General features: G+C 44.0%; 2 protein-coding genes across 3 annotated transcripts in view; one reads left to right on the top strand and one right to left on the bottom strand.

Moving 5' to 3' along the window:
- Positions 1-5: 5 nt before the first annotated feature.
- On the top strand, positions 6-4572 carry LOC146197863 (divergent protein kinase domain 2A). The gene is made up of 3 exons (XM_084593124.1): positions 6-953; positions 2208-2508; positions 3967-4572. Exons 1-3 carry the CDS (start codon positions 360-362, stop codon positions 4314-4316), a joined length of 1245 nt encoding a protein of 414 aa, XP_084449250.1. The 5' UTR covers positions 6-359; the 3' UTR covers positions 4317-4572.
- Positions 4573-7061: 2489 nt separating this feature from the next.
- The window catches only part of RtGEF (Rho-type guanine nucleotide exchange factor), a 43432-nt gene continuing 27218 nt past the window's right edge, over positions 7062-23275 (bottom strand). For both annotated transcript variants that reach the window (XM_084593122.1, XM_084593123.1), the window contains exons 14-18: positions 18177-18336; positions 15127-15231; positions 13488-13566; positions 13347-13401; positions 7062-12235 (exon numbers count right to left, since the gene is read on the bottom strand). In XM_084593122.1, the coding sequence (XP_084449248.1) occupies positions 12110-12235; positions 13347-13401; positions 13488-13566; positions 15127-15231; positions 18177-18336 (525 nt within the window). In that variant the 3' untranslated portion in view covers positions 7062-12109. The remainder of the gene's footprint in view (positions 12236-13346; positions 13402-13487; positions 13567-15126; positions 15232-18176; positions 18337-23275) is intronic.

Below are 23275 nucleotides of genomic sequence, written 5' to 3'. Positions count from 1 at the left end.
GTCGATGAGAGCCATTCAAGGAGCCATTCATAGCCTGTATTTTGTGTTGTTTTGTGTTCTGTGTTCTAATTTCTTTTTTAACGCGGCTAATACCGCGGCTTTTGTTTCGCTGTTGCTGCACTGTAGTAGTGCTCAAAAGGAATGGTCTTGAGGGCGGACGGTGTGAGTTTTGTGTGATCGCTGTGCGGAAACAAATTTCTTTTAGGGCCGACACATATTGTCACAACGTCGAGAAGAGAACGAGATCAAGCGCCGAAAGCCCTCTGCTAGCGGCGGATCTCTCAAAGCGCGCCTGTAAATGCTGTACGTTGTCCGAATTTTGGTAAGAGTGCGCGTTAATCTTGAACCTTTCGCTTGTCATGGCGTTAATTCGTCAGTCTAGAGCTCGATGGCGGCTTTTCTGGCTCCTGACTGGGTGTATGGTGGTGTACATACTGTGCGCTCTCTCCTTCCGCATCGAACCAACGTCGGAAGCCTTCCACGAATTCACCAAGTGCCCCGCCTGTTTCGGTGACGGTTTCTGTCCTCACATGCGCAACCTAGAGCTCACTGGCTGGTACAGCCGCAGCGCGCTGCGCTCCTTCAACGTTAAGAATGTCTTTATGGGTGAGCTAAACGGAACACGCGTAGTGCTGAAGAAACTAGCGCATGACAGCGAGTTCCGCCAAGTGGATCGTCGATGGTGCCACAGTCGAGTGCCGTGCAGAGTGGCTGACGCAGTTCGCACCACTATGAATACTGGAAAGACCGACGAAGCGGCGCTATTAGAACTAATGGCCACTGTGAGAAAGGAACAGGACCTAACGGCTTGTCCATCATCGAGGTTGGTCCGCCGGATACTAACGATGCTCTCGTACTCTTCGACCATGATCGCGCGGCGTCAAGGAGCTCTGAAGCCCGCTGAAGTGGTCGCATATACCGTCACCATAAATGCTGAGCCACTGCTTTTGCAGGTGAGCGATGTGAAAACAAAATACCATTTAAAGCAGCAATGGCACTGGAGAGGCAATTTTCGTGCTTCCATCAAACAGCTTTGGTGGACTTCTCATTTGCACTGGCTGCACGACAGCCTGTCAGTGTGCGCCTGGTGCCGCTTTACATATTCAGTGAGCGCTACCTGAAGCTATAGGTTATGTTTTGTCCATTGTGTAAATTTACGTGGTGATACTCGAGCCTTCCAGGGGTGGGTTGGATGCCTCGAGGATTGATTTATCAGCGCCGCCCACTTGACTTGATGGAACACTAGATACATTGGCAATGCCTGAAGACAGCCACATGTTCCACTAAGCAATTACTTTTGCTGCGCGTTTGTTTGCACAGTCGTCATGCCTTTCTAATTACTGACCGAAGGACGACAGTGAAAAATCACACCGGTACACATAAAAATGCTAGAAGCATATCGATTTTTGTTTCATTACTTTTAATGAAATCAGGCAAAAACCATGACATGAAAGAAAAAATAGTTTAAAATTCCAGCCCCTTAAATGGCCGCATTGTCTCTGACCGTAGTTAAATAGAGCGTGCTATCATAGGCATAAAAAGGAAAACAAAATGCCAACCGTTCTCGGTAGCCTGAGCTGCGTTTCATGGGTGCCCCTAATTCAGTACATCGTGTAATATTGCTGCTTTTACTGAATGTGAGCTGTAGACACATACATGCTGCACTATACTTGACCGGTATTTTAACGATGCTGCTAGTCATGGCTTCTATTTCATAATAGGCAGAACCTTGATGCTTTGAGAGCAAGGAAACAATAGTGGGCATGGAATAATTTCGAGAAATTATGGCAGACAGGTTAAAACAATGATTTAAAACCAAGGAGTGCAATATAGGAAGCCTCTAGGACATTCAAAACCAACTCTGCTGCCACTTATGTACTTAATTGCTCTGTGCCACTTCAAGCATTTAATTACTTTTCTTATAAAAAACAGCCCTAGATTTCTTCTGAGCATGTTAAAGAACACCATGGATGTTTGAAATAATAACCTGAAGGTCTTATACTGTGGCATCACTCATAGCTCACGTGCAGCTTTGCAGCGTTAAACCTGAGATGTCATACCACGCCATAGTAAAAGCCTTTTATTTTGTACCACAGTGATGCTAAGCTTGTAATTGTTTTTTTTTTTTTTTTTGAGTATTGGTGACTTTCTGGACAATGGCACTTATAGCACAATCCAGCTGTTTAACTCTCGCACTCACTGTGCAGGCATTTCCGCGTATGGATGACTGGCCGTTCCCAACATTTCTGGGCAGCTGTGGTCGCACAGTGGTGCAGAGCTATGAGGGTGAACCACTCTCGCAATTTGAACTGGCCAGCTGGAGTTTGCGGGCCAACATCTCACTGCAGCTGCTTGATATGGCCGATCTGATGACCAACAACCCAACCGAGTTTGCGCTATACATGACTGATGTGAGCATGGACAACTTTGCAGTCAACAAGCGGGGTGAGGTGACACTGGTCGACGTGGAGAACATCATTGTGGTAGATCGCGTGCAAGTTCATGCAGGTGAGTACCTGACTGTCCACAAAAGTGTACCATCCAGCCCTCCAGATCTGCTAACTTGGCTTCCTCACAAGTTTGCTGTGCATGGAGACAGCACAAGTACGAGCAGGTTATCACAAGTGATGCACGTCGGAGTGGCATATAACAGCTTGGGCAGCTTGAGCTTTAGAGATGAAAGACTGCTGAGGTGTTCAAGCAAAATAATAATTGGTTCATAGGAAGGGAAAGGCGCAGTATTTGTCACACTTCTTTCTGTGGACACCTGAACCACGCCATAAGGGAAGGGGGGAAGGTGAAAGTGGAAAGAGAAAAAGGAGCCGTAGTGGAGGGCTATGGAGTAATTTCGACCACCTGGGAATTTTTAATGTGCGCTGACATCGCACAGCACACGCACTTTCACCTCCATCAAAACGATGGCTCACAAACTATGCCATTTGCACTAATGAATGCATCCACTTCACTACCGCATACCATACCAAGAGTGCCACTCAATTCCCACTTTTTAGTATAAGTGGATGTCTGGGGACTATTGCTCCCTTGAAGTTATTTCTGATGATGAGTCAAAAAGAAGGACCATGTGCACAGTCACTTGTGGGGTGTGCTGCGACACTGTGGACATGGTGCTGAAAATATGGGAACGGCCTGTGTGGTGTGGTTTTGCCACCATGGTTGTCGGTCATTTGTGCTGATGTTTTTACCTACACCTGTACTCGTGCTCAACTGCTGCCAACTTGTTCAGCCAATTCAGATGAACGCCACCTTGTGATGATGGAAATGTTCTTCATGTTTGATGCTAAGGACTGAAACATCTTTATATAATGTAGTCGAGGGTTCAGCAGCATGCAATCTGATCAGGAATCGTGGCTTGATTAGCTTCACTGGTAATTGACCATGGTCAAGAACAAGTAATGTTTTAGGAGCTATATGGCAATGAGCAACCTGCAACCTGCTGAATGTCCCCAGCTTTTTGTAGCAGTTAGTATCATTTTTAAAGCCATAGAACTCCCGAAACGTCATTTGTTCTTGACCATGGTCAGTGACCAGTGAACCTCATCGGGCCTTTATATAATAGTATCGGCAACATATAGTGTAACATTAGTGATACTGCTTGCTTGAGTGCCTTTGTTTCTTTCCTGTTTTGTACAAGACAAGAGCTGTAGTGTATAGGTAAATAATGTGAAAGGGAAACAGTTTCAGTAAAAATTTTTGTAATGATGTGTCGTTGAAAGTTCCCAAGACTGAACATAGTTGCTGTGGATGTGCTATTTTGTTTTCTGAGATTTGCAATTTTTTCCCAAATCACTGTTGAAAATTTCAATTTTGAATAGTCATGACAGTGATGGGGAAAAATGTACACTTTGCTTTGTCATTCTTCAGAAGATCTCTTATGGGTGAACAAGCAGACCTTGCATGCATGATGTCATCTTAGTGCAACTTGATACGCACACCCTGACATCGCAGAAAAACGGCCTGGCTGGAAACTTCGGCTGGAGCACCGAGAAGAGATGTGCCACGACTGCCTCAATTTTAACGCGGAGGACCTATGCTCACATATCACAAGCGACCACAACTTCTATGCCGTGTGCAGCGGTCTTCTGGCCCCCCGTGCCTTTTACTCATCCCATGGTGGCCTCTTACACAACATCCCCAGCAACATTGATAGGGAATACAAACTGTCCGAGCTCCTGGCCACCTGTGACCAGCCACTCAGCCCCAAGGAAAGCCGCTTTGTAGCCTCCCACCTACTGCGCAGGGCCCTTGAAAGGGTGCTGCGAGCCTTCCCTCCATCAACTGCAGACAAAGCCCTGTGAAAATACAACACATGCTCTGTGCTCTCGGGTACTTCTGGTCATGCAGATGCTGCAACCAGTACAACTGTGATATTGTATTCCATATATGCCAAAGTGAATCTCAGCCAATGATGTAGGTGTACATTTTTACTGCTGTGCATCAACATTGTCACTTTACTTGGGCAGCTTGCTCTTTAGAGATGCAAGACTGTGTCTCAAAATCTATGCCATTCACACTAATAAATGCATCCACTTCACTGATGCCTGCCATGGTAAAGGTGTTATATCTTCTCTATACCAGTTTTCATCTTCGTAGTAGGTTTGGTGTTTCCCTGAGTGAAAACGCACAAAAGGTGGAAACAGTAAATAACATAGCTGTGTCGGTACTGGAAGAAAAAAAAAAAAAAAGCCTGCCCGGCTACCACTGGAATGCAAATTTTAGCACAAGTGGTGTTTTTTAGTGTAGACAGTCACTGAAGCTGTGTTTGTTGACTAGGCTATCATCCTTTTTGTCATCTTAATCTAAGTCAAAGGACAAGGCCGGGCAGCTAGTTTCATAGCTTTGTGTTCATCTCCTCACTCACATGCCCATCTGTTTTGTCTACCTGGGGCTAAATTACGCTCCACATCACAAAACCTGTCACAAACCAATCGGCTAGCCGCGCTCCTATTGGTATATTCTGACTGGCTGATTGACAGGTTTGAGAGTTTTTGTGATGTGATCAGAGCATAATTTGGCCCCTGCTTCCTTATCGCTGCATAGCCTCAACTCCCCTCACCACTACAGGCCTATTAAGTCACAGACTGCGCAGTGTTGGCGGTGTCTGCAACAAGTCTGGCACACCTAATTGTGCAGGTGTGGTTGGTGTGTTTTGAGTGGTGGTGAAGTGGCATGAGCATGCATTAAGAATTCAGTAGGGCTGAGCTTGTGTTTGTGTCAGCCATCTTTTTTCTTTGATGAGCCCTAGTATGTGCATTCAATCTAGCCACAACAGCCATGTTTTGATCAAGGTTAGATGTGTAGGGACCTCTTGTCTAACATGCGAGAGTGGTGAATGTTAAAGAACTGTAGGTCTAAATTTTCTCCCACTCTCTCTTTCATTCACTCGAAGCACGAATAAGCCTATAAGGGAGTAAAGTAGTAGTATGTCCTCTAACGCACTCCAATCGTAAGGACACAGTATCCTCTTCAAACCAAGAGGTCTATTTTCACCACTAACTATACGGAATGCTATACTTTGGCAACAGATGCATATCTTCTGAAATAATATTTGATGAAATTAGCAGTGAGAGGGGGCATTTCACTGCTGCACTAGGTGTGCTGATGAATAAGTGGACAAAGGAACCTCATGTGAAACTTTCATAATTGCTAAACTTCACATATTCTGAAGTGCTGATTGGCTTCCATATTTCTAGTGATAAAAATCTGCCTCAAGGCTCGGCCAGCATGTCTAGACTTTCATAGGGAGAGCACTAGAGGACAAATAAGCTTATTTATGCTTAGAGTGCAGTTCAGGTGTCTAATGAGAAGAAAGAAAGTGACTGCCTCTAAATTACTGTGAACCACTTTGTTTTCCTCTTTCAGCTCAGCATACTCACTAAACCACTTGAAACTTTCATTCTCTGCACATAATGTGCCTTTTCTGCTCTTTTACACCTACTTTAGCATTATCTTGGGAAATGAGCCCATAACCCTTTCAGACACCATTTCTCATTTCGATTCAAAGCAAATATTCTTCCACCTCTAAATAGAGTATCCAGGCTTCAAGAAAGCCAGTTTATTAGTATCCCAGTGGAACATATGAATAGTAGGCTTTCTAATTCCATATAAAATTTTTTGCATTTGCAAACTGTCATACAATCTGGAAACCAACATTAAAATATTAAGATTTGTGAACATGGCACTGTAAGATGGAGTCATCCTGGGGAGAACCTTCTTGGTGGAGGACATGCCGCATTTGCTAGCCGGTATATAAACACTGCTTAAAATATAAAGGATGCTAAATCTGCCTGAAGCAAGAAAATCTGAGCTAGGCAGAGCACAATTTGGCTAAAAAGCAGCCACTTCAACATGCGCATTACTATTTAGGTGCCTTAAAGGTTAACAGCTTGAAGCTCGCTGGCAACTGGTGCGCAAATTCAGAGCCTAATGAACTGCTTCCAGCACTTCCAAGTTGCTTACCGAGAATCAAGTCTTGTAACACGGAAGAGCCACGTGACAGTAATGTAAACTGCACTGCAAGGTGCACGTTGATGTTATCCATGAGCCACAACAACTTTATCAACAGCAGAGCATTTAATATCCGAGAAAATTCTTCACAAGGTACAGGTTCCCCCATATCTCAGTGTTTCAATCTGCTTTGGTAAACAGCAGCTGAGCAAACTACTGCAATCGTATGCGTAAGAGCTTTCCACCTCTTTTATGTTCCTTCTGTTGAAGAGTGCATTATCCATCATATCTCGGGAAGCCGACATGTTCACCTTGCCCAAAGGCATTGAGCTTTTAGAAGGCTGCGTGCACATTGCAAGTCTCTGGAATACTCTATGTACACATAGTTCAAGTGCACTTTGTACACCTAGATGTAGAAAAATTCCAGCAGGGGCTGAAGCCAACTAATACACTAGCAACTTTCACGCAAACCTTACTTGGCTTTCCTCAACTTAAAATGAAGTGCAAACACTTGGCAGCAACTCTTTGGCAGCTTTCATCTTTAACATGAGCAAATCCCTCGCTGTGGAAGGCTCTTTAAGTTCAGGTTACACGAAAAAAAAAAAAAAATGCATACAGTCAAATGATGCCAGGCTTTTCTCCAAGCCATTTCAGAAAGTGCACTATACAGCCAAATCAAGACCAAGTGATCAGTGTAAACAATAAAAACTGCAGACCAATATTAACTTAGGAAATTTAAGGTTCTGACAAAGGTTGCAAAAAAAAAAGAATAGTCATTGTAATGGGGTCTGCAACTCAATAATACAGCACTATGTTCCTATGGTCCACAGGACATGTGATTGTATGATGCTGCTTCACATTTGTTAGATTGTCTGACAGTACCAATGAAAAGCAGTTCAGAAAAGCACAGCATTTTCCAAGGAAGTGCCTCCACAGTGCCATGTCGCAGTGGAGCGAGGACATTCCACAAGTGTGTTGATACTGGACAAGCCAACCATATGCCATGCACTTAAAGCACACACGCAGCCCATTTCTGCCTGTCAGAAACTGGAGTTGCATACTACCATTCTGCAAATCTGTACGTAGCACCAGCTGGATAATCTAAGCTTGCCACTGATTAACGGCATCTTTTCTCATCCACAATGGCATACTGGAAAAAATTAACAAAGGAGTAAGCACCGTGCCAGCAGAATTAAAACAAGAAACTCTCTGAGAGGAGTATGAGCAGTATGGTATCGTAATCAGTGTCCTGGTTAAATCCAGGATAGGAGACTGACCTTTTCCATTCTCCAGATACTCTGTTCCCATGACAGCCACGGCCACTCCATCCCAGCAGACTTCCCTAATTTCATCTATCCACATGAGTTTCAGTTAGTCTTCCCTTTGAACTGCTCTGTTCCCCATATGCCACACTGCACGTCCTTCAAGGGTCAAATTTTTCCCTTGGCCTATACTAGGAGTGCATTAACATGAGTTTATTCTTAAATAAAGTAGCTTTATTTCTTTTTTCTTCCCACGGCATGCAGTGTTAACTCCCAACTAATGTCAATGCTTTCTCATTAGCCTCCATTCTTAAACCCCACACAAGTACTAACAGTGTTCAGGTGTTATGCATTTTTCTTTTGAAAGATACCAGTAAGGCCAGCGACAGCAGCACTGGCCTCGCTATTTCTCCATCCTGTGGTTCACAGCTACCAACATACAACAGGCAAACCCTCTGCACTGCTTTGCCAACATGACGCTGGTCTTGTCTATTATAGAGTGTGGGCATGAAAGGGTATGGCAGTTCAGCTAATATAGTTTTTCATTGTTTAATGTTTGAGAAAATGACACCATTTCTATTTTGGGCCGTGGCTTGCACTCTTATGCCTAAGAAGTTGACACCAACTTAAGCACATTCAAACCTTCTCATTCATCTCTTATCACTAGTGAGTAGTGTCCAACTCTTCACTGCATAAGGCATTTACTGCTTGTACATAGTTACTGCTGTGAAGCTCATTGAATTGTCAGAGAAAATGCTGCTTGAGAGGAGGTTTAAAAAAAAAATACATATCTGCATACTGAAAGGTTAACAAATTTCAAATGGATAATTCAAAATTATATAACATCCTCAGAAGCTTTTTACACAGCTGTGTACATTTATGCTCATTGTTCAAACCTCAAAATTGCTGTAGCTGTTTTCACTACAGTATTGAGGTCACTTATCAAACATTTATGGTAGCTCTGACAGCACCACATTAGGTAAGATGGCTGTCATTACGCCAGTAGACAATTAACTGAACTAAAAACAAGGTTTTGCTTGTGGTACCAGTGTGATAATTGTCAAATGTATTAAGAGGTGGAGCACTCATTACAAGCTTCTAGGAATAACCCAGAACAAGCACCCACTGCCCCATTTTTGTCTGAACGCAGTACATAAGCAGAATGCACATAATGTAGGTTTACTCGTGTATTTTATGCCTGTAAAAACAAAGTTGTAACTAAAAAGCTGTGTAGCAGTTTCACCATACATCGCTCCCTGCATAAACGCACAGAACTGTTCGATTTTTTTTATGGTTAAACGCCATCTTTACCCCCTTCAGATCTAATGCCATGGGGTGGCACAACTCGCATGTCCTTGTGAGCAGCTAAGCTGTCCAAAAGAAGTACATATGGAATGCTTATGATGTACAGGCAGTATGCTCCCCGAGCTTAAAGTGCAGCTTCTTTAAAACAGAGAAAAATGTGGCCTCTGCAAGGTGGCTCCGGCACACTATGTAAGCTTGGCTTGGATCACCAAAATCCACCATTTTTGCCTGGCTGGTAAAATCGCGGAATTACTACACCATACCTGCAGCAGGGTCTTCAATTGGTCATGAGTTTTCCATTTTCAATGAAACCACAATGTGGCAGAAGAACCACGCCCTCCGGAACAGATACAAAGAGAGTACCTTCAAGCGATGAGAATTAGCACACTTACTTGAAATAGCATAAAAAGGTCAAACGTAAACTTTCATTTTGATATCTTCAGTAGTTTTTGTTTTATCATTGTTTATATGCTATTCACAGGTTGCTTACTCATGGAAAGCCCAGCACGACAACAAAATAGGCTGCAATATTCACTAAGAACTGTGGTAGAAATCAAGACATTCTTAAATTCATTTTTAATTTCACTGCTCTTTCTTAAAGGACAGAGTAGGCACTTTCTTCAAATCTTTGGAATGCATCATGGCCTAACTGCCAGCTAATAAAAAAAACATGCAGGCCTAGACCGTAAATCTGAGACTATTGCATTACAAAGCATATGTCAGCAATTATGGCAATACAAACAGCATTCAAATCTGTGCATCCATTGCCGAGCTATGCCCTCCACGAGCAAGGTGATAAGTTTAAAACAAGCTTTTGAGAAAACAAGCCTCAAAGTTCTGAACTAGCATACATTGCCTATGTACACTGTGCTGTCTATACATTTATTTGATTTAGTTTTAGAGTTAAATATTCTAGTACAGCAAAAAGTTAGCGTGTAGATGCCGAAAATTTTAGTTTTCTAAAACCAACTTTTGCAATTTTCAAAATTTGATCCCCACTTCCTCCTTTATGTGCTCTGTCTGTCCAAACATGTTTAATTGAACTGTCTGCCACACAGAAGTCTCAACAAAAAGGAACTTGTTAACTTGCTATCCTCTCATAGAATCAAAAGCCAAGCCACAAGTGCAAAGAACATATGCCACGTTACTTATGGCCCTGCTGGGCGGCAATATACAGCAAGTTGTGTATACAACAGCTTGTTGTACCCGAGACCCAAACTGATATGCATGCTATTATATTTACCAGATTATAAAGTACAGTTTTTTGGGGGGATGCAAATAGCCTGGAATTATGTCAGCAACAGACTGATTTGAATATAGAATAACAGCATAGCTTCAGTTTTTTTTACCTCTGTGAGCTGCGTGGGAGTTGTATTGAGTAAACACCAGGCGTTGCTGCAATGCCATGCCTTTCCTTTGCTTCATCTGTTTATCAAAGCCTTACGTGCTCCGCTCGCATGTCTCCAGTGCAAGGGTGGCCACCAGCAGGTGACCGCACATTGTTTGTGCGTAGTGCTACTGAGTGTATGCGTTAATCATTGTGGCAACTGATACCAAGACTGGAGTACACCTAATCAGTCAACAGAATCTGACACTGATGCCCATGTGAATGTCCAAGGCTTGTGCTCTGTCCAGATGCAGCCTTCCAACTTGGACGGACGACAGAGACAATGTGGTACTACGGTGCATCGGCAGTGATGAGAAACAGTTTGTGAATTCCAAGACTTTTAAATTTACTTTGAAATCTACTCCGGATTCATATAACAGTTGCTGTTTCCTCCTCATTCTGCCATTAGAAAAGGCAAACACAATGTGCACTACAACATAAGCTACAGTTGCATGCAGGCAGAGTAATTTCATCACGCTGAAATTTAATATTTCCCACATCTCTCAGTTTGAGAGCTGATACTAGAAAGGCATCATTCATTTGCAGCTACCTTACAGAACTTCCCTTCACACAACTCTGTGACCTAAAAAAGTCACGTCAAATTTTACCTAGATGCATAATTAAACAGAATTCTAATGTAGATGTGGTTTTAAGCATGAAAATCTGAATATCGCACTACAATCTATGGACACAGCTAGTCAAAGTGGCGACAGAACAGCATTTAGACTAACTTGCAATGCAGCAGACCCTTGTGTTGAAGATAACTGTTGCACTAAAAAGCATTAAGGTGGCAATGTCGCATCCACTGCGACAGCATCCAGGGATAAACATGTTATATGCCATCCTTCACAAACTGCACTGGTCATGTAAAATGGCTTCCCATTTGGCAGTGCGATTTCTGCATTGCGCTCGGAAAGTTGTCAACTGTTTGTGCCAAGCACACACATATTCCAGCACCAAATACTCACAGTTAATGCAGAATGCGTTTCTGGGAGACACCTGTAGAAGATACTTGCAAAACAATACTATGTAGCTTCATCGTTCTCAAAGTCTACATCCGTATTGTCGAAGTGTTAATTACATGTGAACACTCTGGTCTGTGCCTAATGGACGGTGCCTGAAATGTGCAATTTGAGACTGTGTCCAGACTGGTGATCCGGTCGTTCCTATTACATCATCTTAGTGGGAACTGCACTTGCCATTGCATTAATAATAGAATCTCATGATATAAATAATTACAATATTAAAGAAGATTGACAGCTTCTATGCAACTAAAGTGACCTAAGAGACAGTAGTGGCAGCATTTGCCATCTCTTGAAGCAAGATAATGCTTGTAGTGAAAGCTACACCCACTTGGGCATGTCTACTTAGTGGCCACTGTCCCCCTGCAATGGCAGCACTCACTGCAAGCGCTGATAAAGCAGAAGATGGGGACAGTCCCTGCACTAAACTGCCCAGATAAAGACTCCAGAGAGCAAAAATGTGTAGCAATAACAGTGTTCAACATCAGGACGCAACAAGGCAGGTGGCTGGAAAACACCATTCCTTGCCCCAGTGGTGACAGCTGCATTCTCGGTACGAGTGGATGGGCAAGAGCACTGCAACAATTGGAAGCACCGCAATGTCTCTTGGCAGCAAGTCTGCTGAAGTGGTGAGACACTGCCGGCTGGTGCAGGCAAGTTTGTGATGGTCAAGATTCTGTAATGAGCAGTGGTTGGTCGCAGGAGCCCAGCAGCACATGCTGCCGCAGAAGGGCCTCCAGTCTTAGCCGAGCTTGTCGTTCTTCCTCAAGTGCCCGTGATAGCTGGCTGGTCTCCTGCACACCAGCCAACATGGTGCAAAACATTAGATCTATGGCCTGCTGGCAACTTCACAAGGCCTGCAATGCTTAGAAAGGGTCTTGGACTCTTAAGAAAGACAACGCTGTTGCGGCACAAAGGTCCAGAGAGAACAAATGAAAATATTTTTTTTAAATATTGCTAAAGCACCCAACAGCTGAATAGGCTAACGTCGCCACAAGCCTTAGATAAAGCAGCTGCACATGAGTACAACTGCCAAGCGGCACTGCTTGAATCGCAGCAGGCTATTCATGGGCATTACTGGTCACAACATTTTTCTCAAAACTAAACTGCCGACCATTCGCCTCAAACTACAACGAGTAGGAAGAGACGTACAGTTTTTGTCAAAAATATACGGCCCAAGTTCTTCGCTTTTAGGCTCCATAACGGGGCTCGTTGCACATCTCTAGCGAGCGAAATCTTGTGACATATCTCGTCCCATTCTTCTCTAACTTGCCTGTATAGTATAGTATTGCTTCCAGGGGCCCTGTTACAAGCATTAGAAGTAAACTCCTTGGGCCGTATATTTTTGACAAAGGCTGTACATACATGCTCCAGTCGCTGGAATTTAATAACAGGCAAATGAATAGCACAGCAGCAGCACAATAAATTTGTTCTAGAGCACATACATGCTATAAACTTTTACTGCCAACTGGTTCGGTTTATGGAGTTTAACGTCCCAAAGTAACAGAAGCGCACATTGCTGAGAGCGAGGAAAAGGCTTGCAGCAACCTCTGCTGACCCATGCAAAAAGTTCTGACTGAACCTGCTCAAATTTTACAGACATATGTTGTCATCATAATTTTATTGCACAAAGAAAACTACCTAAAAATTTCTGTAGCTGCAGTTTTAAGTTATTGCAATTGTGCCAATACTGCCATGCTGCCCTCTAAACAGTTAGCCATGACCCAAAACAGGTACACAGAAAACAAAAAAGTGAACTAACGCCAACCAGGTGCTACCAAAACCAAGCAGGCAGTAAATTCGACTGGCCGACTCTCTCTCTCTCTTGGAATCGCCGCATGGTTGCTTGCCTTGATACACTTTTGATGAGCAAACAAAGTTGGCAGCTGCCTGCATTGCACTTACATTCCGCAGTTCCTTGACCTGGTCTCTTAAGGCATAGACAGTGTCAACAAGGCTCCTGCAAATTAAATCAGGTGGAGTATTGAAACCAAGTTCACAACTGCTGACAACATGGGTGTCGGCAAAAGACTATAAGATACTCACCTCTCCTCCATGCCTTTGTTATCATCAACAATAATTTTCTCATCCTCTGCAACTATAACCTGTGGGCAGTTCATCAAAGCTGCAAAGAAAAGGCAAGAGCAAGCCAAATAAATGAATAACACCACATGTGGCAGTCGATTTTACACACTCAATAATCTTGGCCGACCATAGAGGCAAAGGGAACCACAGCCGGAAAAGCAAAACTGGAAACTGTGTGATGTCTCCCTCACCTAGGGAGGAATTCCATCGCCCATGTGAATACCACATTAAGAGCAGAGCAAACTCGGTTGCACATGCGATTAAAGATCGTCAAGGTGTTACCCTTCGGCACACGATTGAGCAACCAAAACCCGCAAAGCTTGGTCGCCGCCAAAGGGCAATGGTCATGCTGTCTCCTGCAGAGGACTTGTGCAGCACGCAACGTTAGCTTTGTCAAATTTTGTTTCCTGGTGCTTTTCCTTGCAAACTATAAATAGCGCCATAACTGTCCAGAGGCAGTAACTCTGCAATGGTGGCTTTCAGTTTCTCGATCTCAGCACAGACGACTATGTGCATCACGTATCACCAAACCGGCAATGCCATAGTCAAACTTACTATCACGCAACAGTTACAGCAATGTGCAAGCGTTGCGTGCAGTTTCACTGCAAACAAGACAATGGTTGAGGTGGAAAGTCTTCACGATTGAAATGCCCAATACTGTGCAAACTGCGTATGTGACACACGAATACAACGGCGCTGCTTGAGCTTGGGGTTCATGACATTACCAAATAGGGCAAAACCTGCAGACGAAGAAGATATACTGTAGACTTGTAAACGAGCACTGTAAAAAAAAAAAAAAAAAAAAGAGCGAGTGCAAGTCCAGCCAGAAGGGACACACATCATGGCAACCGGAAACACACTTTGGTGACATATTTATGACTCCCTCCAGCAAAGGAGTTGACAGAGAAGAGAAGGAGGATCATTTGCAATCACTGATACCTTGGCTGTTGTACAAGCTAGACAGAAAAGTTTTGCAGGAGAAGGATCGGTAATTCAGTACACAGCAGTACCCCGGCATTCCTCACCCTTCTCTACAACCATTTCTGTGGCGGTTTAATACATCCATTACGATTTTGCCAATTCTTCTACTGTAGACAAAATTAGTAAGGCAAGTGGGGTCCAAGTTTCATGATAACTCAGCACGAAAGAGCACTGAACAAGGTTAGAGGAGGGGAAGCCTCAGGTCGTAGGTCGAGCCAACGTTTCGACAAGTGGACTTGTCTTCGTCTGGACAACTCAGCAGTGATAGCATGCGTGACATCTCAAGCTCCACATGAAGGTGGTCGCAAGCTGTGACAAGAAAGTGTAGCTGTGATTCTTTACATACTGCTGGCTCACCCCACAGCAATCTGACCCTGATACCACATAAAAAAGCTACAAGTTGTTGCAATGCCTTGAAACTGTTGGGAAGTAGCAGAAGAAAGGAGCAGGGTCCAAAACCGACAGTTGTCTTTGTTTGCAGCTGAGCTTCCAAGTAACTTCTAATTCACTGGTCCACTGTTCTTGCCATGTAAAGCTGTGTTCAAAATGTGCGACTTGCAAGTAATCCCCGAGCCCAAGTTGCATCATGCCAGAGAAACAAAGAACATATGGAGCCCACCTGAGTTCACTGTGTGCCTTGTCCGAGAGCTGCTGCCACAGTAGGCCTCAATGACTTGCAGTAGCTGCATATCGTCGACATGTGGTGCCCTGTCCTCAGCCGGCCCTGCACAAGCACAGGAAGACTAAGTAACATGTTGCTCACACTTCCACTAGTGGAACCTTCAATAGAAGTTTGAAGCAAGTTCCACACACAGCTAAGCATCTTTCCATGCATATGACAACGGTTTTAGTCGTGTCACCAACACTTCCGTCTGTTACATTCCATTTTATCACCTGGAGACCTTACAACAAAAATGCCACGAATGAAATCTGACAAAATTAGATGAGTAGTGGTGGAACTGGCAACTGGCTTCTTGTAGCAGCTTTTGTAGCAGAATAAATCGCAGTTTGTAGCAGAAATTTCAAGTTTTGCAGCAGGAAAAATGGCATTTTGTAGCAAATATTTGAGCTTTTTTAGCAGAAAAAAAGAACGTTTTGTAGCAAAATTGCAAATCTCGAGTCGCTTAAATAAAGAAGGCTTGTTTTATTTCTGGAACCCAGTTGCTCAGATGCATAGCCATGCAAAAACAAGCTTCAAGCTCAAATTCAGTCTAAAGTGCTGTTCTTTCCTTAAAAAGCCCCAAATTAAGCAAACAGGGGGCTTTGCTAAAAACAAAACCGTTTTTATTCAGAGGGAAGGCATAACGAGATATGCAACTACACTATAAACACTGCAGCCTTGAAAAGAAGGTAGCTAGCTCTCTTAATATAAAAACTCTGTAGAAATTCAGAACTGCCACTTCTTAAAACTGCAGTTTTAAGGCACTATTTCTTCTTTTGCGTTAATGACTCCAGCTTGGACAGTGCCACTGCAAGCCTTTCCTGTCCATTCTTCAGAAGGGCTTGTCCACTCTCAACGTTTGCATAATTTTAGACTTGACGCCTTTTGAGAAAAGCAGCTCAGCATTGGTTCTCATATTCCTGGCCAGCCTGATCTCTTTCCTGTACCTTTTCCTGATTCTGACCTCTTTTCTTGGTGTCCTTATCCTGTACATCAGGGTAACGTCGAGGCGCCTTTTTCCTTCAAGACCTGTGCTGGTTGGAGGGAAAGGGGGAAGAATATTTTTGCAGGTCCTGGGTGGAGATTTTTTTTTTCCCTCGAGAGAGGCGCGCTACTGGTGCTGCTCAGTCAAAAGGCGCGATGCACGGGGATGTAGAGCGAGCGTCGATTTCGTACGTTCATAATCTTTGCTTTCGTTCTTTTTCTTTCAGTGGTTTGGAGGGTGGCTGGTTAATCAAAGCGACGCAGGGACTCTGAGTCATTAATCTGCTTCTTCGCAGTGCACAGCAGGGATTGTGCGTATGCTTTCCTCATTGTAATGAAAACATCCAAGGGTACTTACTGACCGTATGCGGGGCTGCAAATATATTGAGAACCTGTGTATGAGTTAAGCTGTGAAATTATACAATATGTTCCACATAAGGGGTTGAATTTAAGGTACAAAAGCGGCCAACAGAGTCCAGTGTGCGCACACAAAAGCAGTCAAATCCTTAGCGCTCCTTCCGCTGCTACACAGGCCATCGGAGCCCATACCTCAGTGGTACGAAAAAAAAAAGGACGCAAGCGTGCATCCTGCTCCAGCTGTGCTTTACTGAGGGAAGTTCCAAACAGTCACTCGTTCGAAACCACGCCGTCTGCGTTGCCCAGCCTGCTCGCACATCATTTGCACACACATACACATGCACAGACACATGCATGCACACAAATTAAGCGAGCGCCGAGGGCAGCTCAAAGCCGTCATGCGTTTGAACGTGAACCTTCGACGGCCAGCCTGCCAGCCTCTCGTTTCACCCTTCCCGCGCATTAGACTTGAGAGCTAACTTGCAGTCCCCTCTCACTCCCTGCCAGTAGATAAAAGAAACACCGGCAGGAGATGCAGAAGTGCATAGGCAAACGTCAATTTTTTGTCACGTGATTGTCCGCCCAGGACCTGCAAAAATATTCTTCCGCCCTGCACAGTGTTGCCAGCAGATGTCAGTTTTGGTTTTGCGACAGTTCGGTTTCGCTGTCGGCAGGGTTATTCGGCTACTTTTGGCGCAGGCGTGGAGCAGAAGTAGGCAAAAAATCGATTTTGTAGCAACATGTAGCAGAATTTGATTTGGCGCAGTTTGACGCAATTGGCGCAGCAGTTCCACCACTGGATGAGGGCTGCATCAAACTGGTGCTCACCATAATTACTCTTATGAGTCTACAAGAGGTCAGCTCAATGTTTAGTTATGCACTCACAGCTGCTTGACATGCTGCCCCGAATGCCTCTAAAACATATTCAAAGCTTTTGCAATGCATGACAAATATGGTGATTAAGAAGGATATATCATCACTTTCTCTTTCTATACTTTCTTTCTCTTTCTCTCCTCTACCTTCATAGAAATGGAATTTCAGTGAGCAAACCTCTACTTGAAACACATCTTCCGTTCCTTCAATTCAACTGCTATTCCACACTCAGTGGAAAAGACAGCAATATTGAGAAGAAGCTCACTAATCAAACATCTAATCAAACACAACCTTGCATACTGAGATGTGCACAGCGTTAGCCAAAGTTCCCAGGCCACTGCTCCTGAGCAGTATAGTCAAGCTGTTTCATAACCCCAAAGCTCAAAATCCCTTAGAGGGTAGCAAAGTATCAGTCAGTGTACATAGCAGAAGTGCTGTCAGCGTCAAATACATGCAAACAAGGCAACTAAAATGGGTGCAGCAATATCGGAGCAAAGGGAGACTGAAAAGTAGAGCACGGAATTTTCATTTAGATGGCACGAAGCTCACTATGTGGAAGTGGACCGCATTCCTACTTTCCATCCACCTGCTGATGCTTTCTTTTCATGTTTGTGGTGCAGTTACTATCTTGTTCGTGCTTCGTTTGATGCAAATCACTTGTTACAGAATATGAAGAAAACTTCATTTGATAGTTGGCATTGTGAGAGACCTCCTAGCGTGCAGGGCCTTTTGCCCCCAGTACTGTTCTGACTCATCTTGTGTTATCCCGCAGAAGCTGGAAGACAGCAGCTCACCAGGCCTGCGCTGTTTCCGGTGCGGTGCACGAGCAGCTGCAGGCCTAGGCCGTAGCGGTGGGTGTGGGCGCAAGCACCAGCCACTGCCCTGTGTTGCTCCTGACACTGAGCTTTCTGGAATAGCTGCTTTCTCAGCAATAGATGGCCCCAGAACCACAGGCTGCAAAAGAGTGACCGCACTTGACAAGACTGTAGCATTTAATATTCCAGTGATATGAAAGAATATATACACTGCACAAAAATGTAATATATAAATATTATATTATATTAAAACAGGCTGTGGCTTAAACACTCCTTATGAACAATTGGAGGAGCTGATTGATGGCCGATTTGTGAATTAAGCAGCTGAGGCACACAAAAAAATGCATGAGTAACACAAAGCTTCTTCTTGCAAACTGGAACGCTGACGAGAATAACGCATTATTCTGCAAGGCCATGGCAGTATTGTATTTGGCACAAGTTCAGCCACGCAGGGGTCCTCTCGGCTCTGCAGCGCAAAGTGCTCACCTGAGTGTTTTGCCTGATGGCTTGCTTAACTATAGGGACCCAAAGTGATTGTTTCCTAGCCAGAAAACTGCAAACGTTAAAAACACTGCGAGCTTTGTTCAAGAAATATTTTCTATTACAGAGAAAAGCATTTTGCATATCCCCAGGGTTTCTTTAAAACTTTTCTTTTCACTGACAAACGCACTTTAATTTAGCGAAGATTACATTATTAAAATGAGTGTTTATTTGGATTAATTTTTATGTACTTAATTGAGTATTGCCCTTTATAGTTCTTGGACCAAAAAGATTTAATGAAAATGCATGAAGTGCGACCAAGTTTCCCATGACTTCATTTTTATGTACTTAATTGAATTTTGCACTTTATTGTTCTTAGACCAAAAACATTTAATGAAAATGCACGAAGTGCGACCAAGAGTTGAGCCAGAGTCCTTTAGTAGCGCTTTATAATAGAGAAACTTTTCTGTAACTTTAAATGAGCATGGCACACTGCCCGAAGTTGCGTCCATTGAGGAGAGTGTTTTGACAAGTGGCGGGGAAGGCCACCTGGCTGTGTAGAAAGCAACATCTCGCAGTGTTTAGACTTTTTTTTTTGTTCTAGCTTTTTATCACGCACAGTGTAGAGGTAAGTGATACTATGTGTGTTTTTGTGAGCAAGCAAAGCTGTCTGTGAAGCAGGACGCAGGAGCCACAGGAGCAATGATGAAAAGATTTCAACGCTTCATTTCTCACTTTAGGTTGAGCTGCAGGAGAAGTGGAGACATAGCATCCCGTGAAAGGAAGTTGGTGGCTTCTCTTTCAAACTGCACAATGCAGATCGTTGTCAGTGCAGTAATATCACGATGCAGAGGTTGCATGCACATAGGGGAAGAGCAAGCAGTGCGGTTAATGCCAACAAAACGAAAAATTATAGTTTCTGCTTATCACATTCAATAAACCGAAACAAGTTCCACAAAGAAAGTCCAGAATCTGAACGTAACTAAGGCAGTCAGGCACACAACGGTTGGCACATTTCTAGCAGAGAGTGCTAATGTGAGGCGGTCATGATATCAGTAGAGAAACATGGCAGCAAGCTTTACAGACAAAGCTGCCCACTTGGCATTTACTTTGTTATGATTTCAGCCCTCTTCAGACCATTAAATAGGTCGGTTGGTTTGTGGGGTTTAACGTCCCAAAGCGACTCAGGCTATCATCATCATCATCATCAGCCTGATTATACCCACTGCAGGGCGAAGGCCTCTCCCATATTTCTCCACTTAACCCGGTCCTGTGCTAGCTGCATCCACTTGACCCCTGCGAACTTCTTAATCTCATCCGCCCACCTAACTTTCTGCCTCCCCCTGCTACGCTTTCCTTCCCTTGGAATCCAATTTGTTACTCTCAGTGACCATCGGTTATCCTCTCTTCGCACTACATGTCCTGCCCATGTCCATTTCTTCTTCTTAATTTCCACTAGAATGTCGGTAACTTGAGTTATTTCTCTGACCCACTCTGCACGCTTTCTGTCTCTTAATGTTACCCCTACCATTTTTCGTTCCATAGCCCTCTGGGTTGTCCTCAACTTAAGTAGAACTCTCTTGGTTAGCCTCCACGTTTTAGCCCCATAAGTGAGTACAGGCAAGATGCAACTGTTGTATACTTTCCTCTTGAGCAATACCGGTAAGCTGGTAGTCATAATCTGCGAGTGCTTGCCAAATGCACTCCATCCCAATCTTATTCTTCTTGTTACTTCCTTTTCATGGTCCGGATCTGCGGTTACTACCTGTCCTAAGTAGACATATTCGCCTACTACTTCCAGTATTTCGCTACCTAATGTAAACTGCTGTTCCTTCCCGAGGCTGTTGAACATTACCTTAGTCTTCTGCATATTGATTTTCAAGCCTACCTTTCTACTTTTTCTGTCTAGGTCATCAATCATTATTTGCAGTTCATCCCCCGAGTTGCTTAGCAAGGCAATGTCATCAGCAAATCGCAGATTACTGAGGTATTCTCCATCTACCCTTATCCCTAACTGCTCCCATTCCAAGTCTCTGAATACCTCCTCTAAGCAAGCTGTGAACAGTACTGGGGAGATTGTGTCTCCTTGCCTAACACCTTTCTTTATGGGAATTTTGTTACTTTCCTTATGCAGAACTATGGTTGCTGTGCAGCCACTATATATATCTTCCAGCACTTTCACGTACGGCTCGTCTACCCCCTGATTTCGCAATGCCTGCATCACCGCCGCGGTTTCAACTGAGTCAAATGCTTTTTCGTAATCAATGAATGCTATGTATAAGGGCTGGTTATATTCCGAGCATTTTTCTATCACCTGATTGATGGCATGGATATGATCGATAGTAGAGTACCGTTTCCGAAACCCTGCTTGATCCTTTGCTTGATTGCAGTCTAAGGTTGTCCTGATTCTATTAGCGATTACCTTAGTAAATACCTTATACGTAACAGACAGTAAGCTGATTGGTCTGTAATTTTTAAGGTCCTTAGAGTCCCCTTTCTTGTGAATGAGGATAATGTTTGCATTCTTCCATGGTTCCGGTACCGTCGATGACACCAGGCACTGCGTATACAGGGTGGCCAGTTTTTCTAGCACAATATCCCCCCCGTCCTTCAGCAAATCTGTTGTTATCTGATCCTCTCCAGCTGATTTCCCCCTTTTCATAGTTTCTAGTGCTTTCCTGACCTCGTCCTTCGTCACTGGTGGAACGTCTGACTGTTTTTCCCTACCGCCAATCTCATTACGGTCCTGACTACTTTGGCTACTGTAGAGATCTGTATAGAACTCCTCGGCTATTTTGACTATCTTGTCCATATTAGTGATGACGTTGCCCGCCTTGTCCCTTATCGCATACATCTGGTTTTTGCCTATGCCCAATTTCTTCTTTACTGCTTTAAGGTTTCCCCCGTTCTTTACAGCATGCTCAATTTTATCCACGTTATACTTCCTTATATCGGCCACCTTGCGCTTATTGATTAGCTTTGATATCTCGGCCAATTCGATCTGGTCTGTTGGATTGGAAGCTTTCATACTCTGGCGTTTCTTAATCAAATCTTTCGTCTCCTTACCGGTATCCTCTCTAACTATCCTACCGCCTACTTCTACCGCGCACTCAGTAATGATATCTCTGAAATAATGACTGGCTGTATGGTGAAAGGGTCTGCTGTAATCAATCACAGTAGGATTGGTCCCAAATAAAGTTTGGTTTGGTTTGTGGGGTTTAACGTCCCAAAACAACTCAGGCTATGAAGACGCCATAGTAGAGGACTCCAGAAATTTTGACCACCTGGGGTTCTTTAACATGCACTGACATCGTACAGCACACTAGCGCCTTGCTTTTCGCCTCCATCGAAAAGCAGCTGCCGAGACCGGGATTCTATCCCGCTTCCTTGGACACAGTAGTCGAGCGCCCTGACCACTGCGCCACCCCGGTGGGGCGGTCTCAGATAAAATGGATCAAGCAAAGGGTACAACTGAAGGAGCTCATAGAACACAAGAAACACTCTAAAGAATTTAAGGCCCCTTGAGAGCTCCTGGAAGTTTGGGAATCCCTGATAGTCTAGCCCGGTTATAGCAATACCACTTATAGTGAAATAGCAGTTATAACGAAGGAAGTTCAATTTCCCATTCCCATTTTTGCATTTTCACACAATTTGGGTCCAGTTTTAATGAAGTAAATAAGCGCATGTCAGTGAATATAACGAAGTGATTTTGTACGAAATAAAAAATAATGTATCAGGAGATTTTTACAACTTCAGGCAAATTTTTTCGCAAAATTAAGGATAAAATGTGGCTGACAGCAGCATATGCAGCGTCGTCTACACTCCCGCGAAGCAAAATGTTGCTTCACTGCATTGCTTGGCTTGTAGTCTTCGTGATGCGGCGTCCCGTCGTGCCGTCGAGTCGGTTGCGCGGGAGGTAAAAAAATAAACAATTTTAGATGGCGCCGCGCAGCAGCAATAGACTTGGTGAATCACGGTTCTTGAATTGCTCTCCACTCGGTTCTAGGCCCGGGGAAGAGTCGGGAAGATATTGTCGTGAAAGCGAGAGAAGTGAGAGTGTTTCCTCTGTTTTCGTGGATCTTTGTATGCGCTTCTCTCGCTGACGCCATTACTCCTTCCTGCCTTGTTCCGCTTCTTACCTTTGATATCTTGTGACCCCTGACTTCGCTTGGATAATTTTTAGACAACGGACCTACTCAGTTATTCCTTTTCTCGAACCCGACCCTTCAATTCTCGGCAATGTCGAGCCTTGCGAGTCCCAGCACCTCAATGGGCAAGAGAAAAGTGTTGTCACTAAAGACGAAGCGCGCCATTCTGGACGAAGTGCGCCAAAACGTGAAGAGTGATATCGAACGGAAGTATAAAATCGCACAGTCCACACCCTCAACGATAATCAAGGACAGCAGCAAGATAGAGCCGTTCTCGACGACGTTGGCAGCGAGGACCGAAAGAGGATCCGGTGCGCTACGTACGCCGATGCAGAAGTCGCACTTTACAGGTGGTTCTTGGATGACCGATCAAAAATATCCCGCTCAGTGGACTCATCATGCTAGTGAAGGCTAAGGACTTGAGCTTCACCAAGTTGCCAACCTGCAACC

Source organism: Amblyomma maculatum, chromosome 2, assembly GCF_055883805.1.
Source record: "Amblyomma maculatum isolate TAMU_Amacu chromosome 2, ASM5588380v1, whole genome shotgun sequence".
Classification (NCBI taxonomy): domain Eukaryota; kingdom Metazoa; phylum Arthropoda; class Arachnida; order Ixodida; family Ixodidae; genus Amblyomma; species Amblyomma maculatum.
Note: the sequence above shows the minus strand (reverse complement) of the source record. Positions and strands in the feature narration are given on the sequence as shown.